The sequence below is a fragment of the Montipora foliosa genome, unplaced genomic scaffold (genome assembly GCF_036669935.1).
Source record: "Montipora foliosa isolate CH-2021 unplaced genomic scaffold, ASM3666993v2 scaffold_426, whole genome shotgun sequence".
In the NCBI taxonomy this organism is placed as follows: Eukaryota; Metazoa; Cnidaria; class Anthozoa; order Scleractinia; family Acroporidae; genus Montipora; species Montipora foliosa.
The window spans coordinates 275,079-282,500 of record NW_027179730.1 but is presented as its reverse complement, the minus strand read 5'-3'; the positions used below and the strand labels follow the sequence as shown (position 1 = coordinate 282,500).

General features: G+C 39.9%; 1 protein-coding gene across 1 annotated transcript in view; it reads right to left on the bottom strand.

The window, feature by feature from the left end:
- LOC137988748 (serine protease 23-like) overlaps nt 1–4,264 on the bottom strand; it is a 14,509-nt gene extending 10,245 nt beyond the window's left edge. The window contains exons 1-3 of the mRNA XM_068834708.1: nt 4,074–4,264; nt 648–854; nt 38–132 (exon numbers count right to left, since the gene is read on the bottom strand). Of these exons, the coding sequence (XP_068690809.1) occupies nt 38–132; nt 648–854; nt 4,074–4,158 (387 nt within the window). The 5' untranslated portion in view covers nt 4,159–4,264. The remainder of the gene's footprint in view (nt 1–37; nt 133–647; nt 855–4,073) is intronic.
- Nucleotides 4,265–7,422: the final 3,158 nt, after the last annotated feature.

The following is a 7,422-nucleotide window of genomic DNA, read 5'->3' as shown; positions in this document are numbered from 1 at the left end:
ACGGTGCATTTATAACTGAGAAACACGGCAAACTTACTCGTTTAACCCATTCTTTGGGAACGAATGTTCGTTTAACTGGAATCCAGTTGAAATTCCCAGAAGGCGTCAAAAATCCCACTTGCACTTGCTTATCTAAAAATGATAAAGTAACTATATAGTAAACTAAGGAATACCGTTTGTAATGATTGTATTTTAAATCGATATTAGAGGTGGATGCAGGCGTTCCCATGTAACACCAACGGCTGGAACATAAGGCCTCCTTTGGTCCAAATATAATGGAGGGAGAGCCAGGGCCCTCGGGTCCATTCCCTTCCGCCACTGTGTCACCTGCGTAAGTTTTGTTCCCCAAAATGTCGATTCCGATTAGATTTCACCCTTTGTCTTTGAAAAGTGGAAATGCTTGCTGAATTGAGAAATATCTGTTGTGACTCTAAAGGCTTCAGTTGTCTTCAAAGATTCCATGCATTAAGAATGACAAATCTTTTCAGGTTGTTTTAACGTCATCGTTGCCATGTTGGATAAGACAAACAGTAGATTCCTCATGAGCTCCTTTTTGTCCGTCGACCCTAATTTGAAATTTTTTCCATTTTTGGCTGTTTCTTTACAGAGTGGTTTCAAACGACCCATAAAAACTGTAACTCCTTTACCTATCTTTCGTCCAGAAGCAGCATTAGAGGTGACGCAATGTGCTGCTGTGATTACGTGACGTTCCGTGACGGTTACTCCAGTGCATCCTGTGTTCAGTTTCACCGCAACTGAAAAAGGAAACTTTTGCGATGCTACTATATTTGGAATGTGAAATCGCTTGCTGTAATGAGAAATATCTCTTTTGACTCTGCAGTGGCTTCTAAAACCTACAAAAAGATATAAATAGGCTCGTTATTTAATTTACGAGTGACTGAGTGTTGATCATTGAATAATGCAATGCTGTAAAATTCATTGGCTTTGCCATCATTGCATATGAGCCACGTCACACAAAAGGTCATTTTGACTTAATTAGGTCAGACTATACGAAATGAAAACTGGTTGAAACCTTGAACCCTTTTAGCAGGGAAAGGAGAGTGGCATAGTATTGAGAGCACTCGTCTCTCACCAATGTGGCCCGGGCTCAATTTTCAAACTTCGCGTCCTAAGTAAGTTGGCTTTGTTGGTTTTCTACTCTGCGCCGAGAGGTTCTCATCTATCTATCACGTGGGATGCCTGTGGCAGACCACGTTTCAAATTCGCTTGAATGCAAGAGTCCATTACTGGGTGATGGTCATTTTCATCGCAGTCAGATATGGTAATTAGCCACGTATCTGTCACGAAGCTCTTGCCTTGAGACTGTCATGTCAGATATATAACATGCATGTCTCTTTATTTTCGCCCAAAAGGTAATGGGGAAAACCCACACAAACATGCCAACACGCAAACCAATTCTCTTCTTGGAATTGCTGCGTTCTCAGACTGAATTAGCACAAAAAAGTATCCCTCAAGTGATCTTCGTCTGCACTAAGAGCTAGCAACCGGAGCCTCCTGTGAAATCGATTTTGTCGATCAAGCACGATAGAACAGCGATGAACGCGAGAATGTAACACCTCCTGCCTTCATTTCCCGTTCCTACCGTAAATAAATGTAATTAGAATTGCTTAAATTGAATGTGAGCACATACACCAAGATTGAGACATCAATGAAAACGCTTGAAGTCTGTTAGCGCGGTAAAAAAGCTTAAGGTCACAGGAATGTATAGGTAAAGAGAAAAACAAAAACTGTAACCATAACGCTAACTTGTAGGGAGTTCTGGGGGAATTCTCTAACAGAAAATACTGAAATCTTGAAGCTCGGAAATGTTACTTACAGCGTTCTCGACGAGATATAAAAAAATTAACGTGGGTCAACCGTAAAATGACAGATCTTTTAATTCTTATTGGACTATAGAACACGCAACTACGGAATTTTAGAGCATTGAGAGAAATGGAGTACAGATGTTGTCTTCTTGTCTTCGCCACGGCAGGTTTTAACAGTTGGCAAGGAACAAGTGTCTTTTTGTCTTCGCCATAGCAGATTTAAACAGTTTGCAAGGAACTAAACCAGGATTACGGAACCGGACTTCGAATACAGGGCCCGGTTGTTCGACAGCCGATTAACTTAATCCAGGATTAGCGCAACCTTTTGTTTCATAGACCGTATTTATAAATGGCGACCAAGAAATTATTCTTATTCACTAGCCTCACTTTGGAGCAAATATTCTTTTGAATTTTGTTCGTGCAAACGAGGTTAGTCAGGGTGATTAGCATAAAGACAAAAGAATAATTACTTAGCCGCCATTTATGAATACGGTCTATGTTTTCAACGTTTTGGTAAAAGTTTCCTTTGCTTATTTTTGCTTTTCAAGATTGACTTCTTCTAATGTAAAGTTTTACCGAAAATCAGCCTTGAACAGCATTTGGGAGTAGAGAATAAAACTCCTGTTAATTTTTAATCTTAAATTAGCGTTAATCGGCTTTTGAACAACTGGCCCAGGATGATAAGTTGTTGAACTATGATTTGTAATAAGTTTGTCGGATGATTTAAGCAGAGTCCCCTCTATTAACTCCGATTTAAGGCAGATCTTGTAATTTTTGGATGAACGGAGTTAAAGAAGCAAGTAAAACTGTGGGATTTAAATAAAGTCTCCTTTAAAAAAATAAATAAATAAATAAATAACCCGTATACTGATAACCCGCTAATAGGGCTTCGTTGATTGCATTTGCAAATTTAGTAACATTAACAATTAACAATCTCGCGCCATTTTCCGAAGTTTACCTGTAGTTGCAGTTCACTGTAACTGGACAATTTGTGTTAACTGTTTGCGCATTCCATGGATACGCCCTTGTAGGCGTCTTGTTTGCGGTGAATTAGGAATTTGACACGTAGTGTTGCCGCCCACGTGGAAAACCGAAGATTGGCGTGGTGTTTATTTTCCGCAAACACCGTTTTGAAAATATCCAGCGCTGTCTAAAAACGAAAGTGAAGCAGACAACGTAAAACGTACAACTGAACGTAGAAAGAAACGAATTTTTTTTTCATTTTCAACGCTGCCTAAATTTCTAAAAGTTTCGGATTTCATTCTGGAGCAACAGATAGAATTTAGAGCTACACAGGGCCATCGAAAGGAACATATAACAACAGGCCCTTTCATTATTCAGTGATATGGTATATCGCTCTGTTCTAGCTTTTGCCCTTTTTTGTAAGAAGACTGAGGTAATAAAAATGACGATTTTTTCCTCTACTATTGTGTTTAACAAAAAGAAAAGAGATACTAAGTTAATTACACAACGTTTGGAGGACATTTTGTCCTCATTATCAAGTGAAAGGAAAAGTTCATTGTTGAAATTTAAAGGAGCGAATATACAATATGTTAATTCACATGAACAGTTTCGCCCTTAGGGAGCCACTTTGAATGTTTCAAGGTGGTTTTTGCTTTTGTATGAACAACATTTCATACAAAAGGCCACTTGATAACGAGGACAAGATGTCCTCGAAACGTCGTGTAATTAACTTAGTATCTCTTTTTCTTTTTGTAAGTTCTACATCTAAATCGTTACTACTGTGTTTGACGTAAAAAACACTAATACTCACCACAGAAACGCAGGGGGCACGCGTTTCGAGGCTGGAGATGTTTTGGAGAATTTGCAGTGCTAGTGTTTGTAAATGAATTAGCCTTCGAGACGTAAGATTAATTTTTGAAATCTCAGTCGTAATGTCTATTTTATCCCGGAGAAGGCGGACCAAGGCGGAAAGAATAATTTGCGCTTTGATGAGCAATTACGAGAGCGATGTAAGGAAGGCGTAAACCAAACGAAGTAAGGGAGAGAAAGGATCTCGCCTTGATAAGGTTCCGAAATTAATTCGTAAATATTTAAAATAAACAGCTTAACGTGCGTTGAAGACTACATTGGACAACCCTAGATCCATTCGCACTCCAAGGCCAAGGTATTTGAGTATACATAAAAATTCAGGATTTAATAGCGGGAACTGCGAAGTATGAAAACAGTCCATCAATTTCTTCCAAACAAAATATCAAATAATGTAAAGAGCACCAAACAGCTTACCTAAGACTTCGTGGGTTTGAAGACGAGCGAATCCACTTACTTTGGAAACAAAAACACAGACACTAAACATATTCAATATAAACATGATTATACAGCTCTTCCGGTGACGTTTGGTTGCTTAAGGGTCAGCCCTGCCTTTTCAAGTAAGAAAAAAATCACGGTGGTAAGAAACAGATATGTTAATCGTAAAACAAAACAGAGGCAATTTCAACAAAGCAAGGAAACAGAGCTATTTTGAAAGGAAACAGCCTTCGGGCAGAAGTGACATTCCTGTTATTTTTCGTGGTAGGGTGCCTTTGAGATCCTTCAAAAATGGTTGGCAGCTGTCAAGACGAAAACACCTCAAAGGGAGCGGTGGGTAAACCCAAGGAGAAGCGAAGGGCTGCAGCACATCCATATCTCCCAAGGAAGAAAGTTACTTCAAACAGAAATGGCCTTGGTGTTATCGTTTTGTCCTGGGTGCGCCTCGATATCTCGAACACGCTTTGAAAAGCAACTGTAATTTGTTATTTCGAAAAGCAGATATCAATTCTCGGAAATTATTCCTTTCTCAGTGTTGGATATTACGCTATCATGTAATTTACTTGTTGTTTCCAACGCGCCTGTTATTTATTAACGATACTAAGCCTAGACTAGATTCCGCGCACGATATATTAAAACTTGGGAAACGCTTCCACTGATCAAGTCGGCCAATCGATTGCTGCTAAACACGACCAAGATTTGCAACGCCTCTCGGTGTCACATTGTTAAATGAAGAACCTTATCCTAGGGGCCCCTCCCGTCGTACTTCTGATAGCGTGATCGCGTAATAATTTATCTCACCAATGACCCTTATCTTGTTCGTTTGGTCATAATCGCCAGTTGCAGTCCGATTTCTCAGTAAAATAAGAGGATCACTTAAAGCAGCTATATGGTGACACGAATCCTCAGATTAGTGACTACGATATCGACAATCCTATACTTTTTTGATGTCCAGATGTTATATGGTTAGTTACATGTGTGAATTGCGTAATTTTTTTTTTTTTTTCGGGCCACGCTATCGTGACATACAGGTCAGAACATAATGGATCTTAATTCGTGTTTTCACCAAATCGTTGACGAAATGTGAAGTAGACATCGTTTTGATAATCATTTGTACATATGTTTACGCAATTTTGTGTTGGCCCACCACCAGAGCCGATTTCTTGCATCATGCAGCAGGTGAAATTCATAGTCAACTTCGCAGTTTGTAACAAATTCGAGATTCGTGTTCTCCACCACACAACGAGTCTTATCATGAATATCAAATCACCTTTCTTGTCAATGATTGACGAATAACGGGGTCACTCAAAATCAAACCTCCAACCCTGGTTCTCTCAGAAATCTCAATCCTTCTCTGAAGCAACCAGCTCTGCTCTGCTATTGTTTGGAATTTTACAACGGCTGTTGTAAGGTGCTTTCACTCTCCCGGGCCAAAAGGAAAGCAAAGGAACTTTATTTGTCTCGTTGTTCTAGCGCTGGAGCACTAATTAGGGACACTGTCAACTGAAATTAACAATTAACGCAAATCAAATCAGCTGTTGGTTTTTGAGGGGAGGGGAAAATCGGAGTAGCCGGAGAATAACCTCTTAGTGCAGAGCAGAGAACCAACAAACTCAACCCACATATGACGCCGAGTCAGAGAATCGAACCCGGGCCACATTTGTGGGAGGCGAGTGCTCTCACCACTGCGCCATCCCTGTACCTGTATCCAAGCACCCCTTGTTGCTAATAATCCTTCATCAAAGCTTCAATTAGAACTTTCAAAACGTATCACGCGCGTCAAAGCGCGTCCTTCATGTGCAGATGAAAATTATTATGTTGTTACCTGCGAAATATAAGTTAATAAATGCTATTATTATTATTGTTAGGGACCTCAAGATCTACGACGGCGACGCCGACAAAAGCGTCACCTCAAATATCTCGTTCATGTGGGCGAAGTATCCTAAAAGTAAATTGGTACGAGCGGTCACCGGCAGACTGAAAATTGAGAATGGAAGATTCACATTTGTACTACGCTCGCGTTGTCGTCAAAACCTTTAATTTTGGTGCAAGTTTCACGTCCTCGTTATGCAGAATACCGCCAAAATGTGAGCTAAAATCCGGTTATTTATGCTCTTTTAACCAATGATATCATTGTTTTGTGGCGTTGTGTTGCTATTAGGGACCTCAGCAAGGACGACGCAATCCATTCACTTTTATCGTGAATTCTTAATTTGCTTTGAATCCACTATTACAGTATCGTTAATTTAGAAGACTGAACGCTTGATATGGATTATGAAAAATGGTCATTAAAAAAAAAAAAAAAAGAACATAGGACTCGAACCTGGGAATCGGATGATTTCCCCCCTTCCCGAGGGGGGGGGGGGGGTACTGCCATATATAGGTATGTGCCGCTGTGAAGGGTATGGTTTTCAAGCAGTTTACTCTAGGATAGAATATATAAATCATAGCCTTTCGGTTTAGAATAGGGTATCATTTTTCACGAAACTGACCAGTCGGTTGAAGGTTTTATCAAGACTAAGGAAACCAGAAATTCCCACCCAAGAATATAAAAATATCAAATCGGCAAAGTTTAAGTTAACGTAACTCAGCCTCAACAGGCTATCACGAAACACCTCTGGATATTGAGGGCATTTTTCCTTGGATATTGAGGGCCCCCCCCCCCCCCCCCCCCCCCCCCCCCCTCCAGCTACGCCCTTGTCATAGCTTGACCGTTCTGTTTGGAACGTAGCGGCACCATATTACTGTGGACCTGCTAAACTGAAAGTATCAGGAAGATGAAATCAATTTGGTTGTTTAGTATATGTAATCGCATGGGCCCGAGGGCAATTAAGAATTCATATCACGCATATCTTCAAAGTTTTCCTAAAATTTGAAAAACTGAGAAAATGTAAGTGAAATTAATCCTTAATTACATGATTGCACATTGCGATTACATGTTTATCACATCCGGGCAAGATTATTGAAAAAAATTGTTGCAGTCAACATAAATAGCGCTTAATTGTATTTATATGTGGATGAAAAAGTAGTTCAATCTGGGAAAAAAAATTACCTTGCATAACTTCGCTTGCTCTGGATAAGCAACTATGAACCAATCGGGATCAAGTAATCATGCCCTCTTAATTACCAAAAGTGCCCTCGTGATTAAGGAAAAATGCCCTCCGTCTCAGCAAATCAGCATTCACTAATTTTCCCCGTATGTGATAACTCGAGTTGTCATTCTATTGCTAGTCGATCACTTAGCAACACTAAATAGCTCCTCAACTCTTTTCAAGTAAGAAGATGGCGCCGTGTATTAACGAGTATTTTTCCTTAAGATGGGTAACTG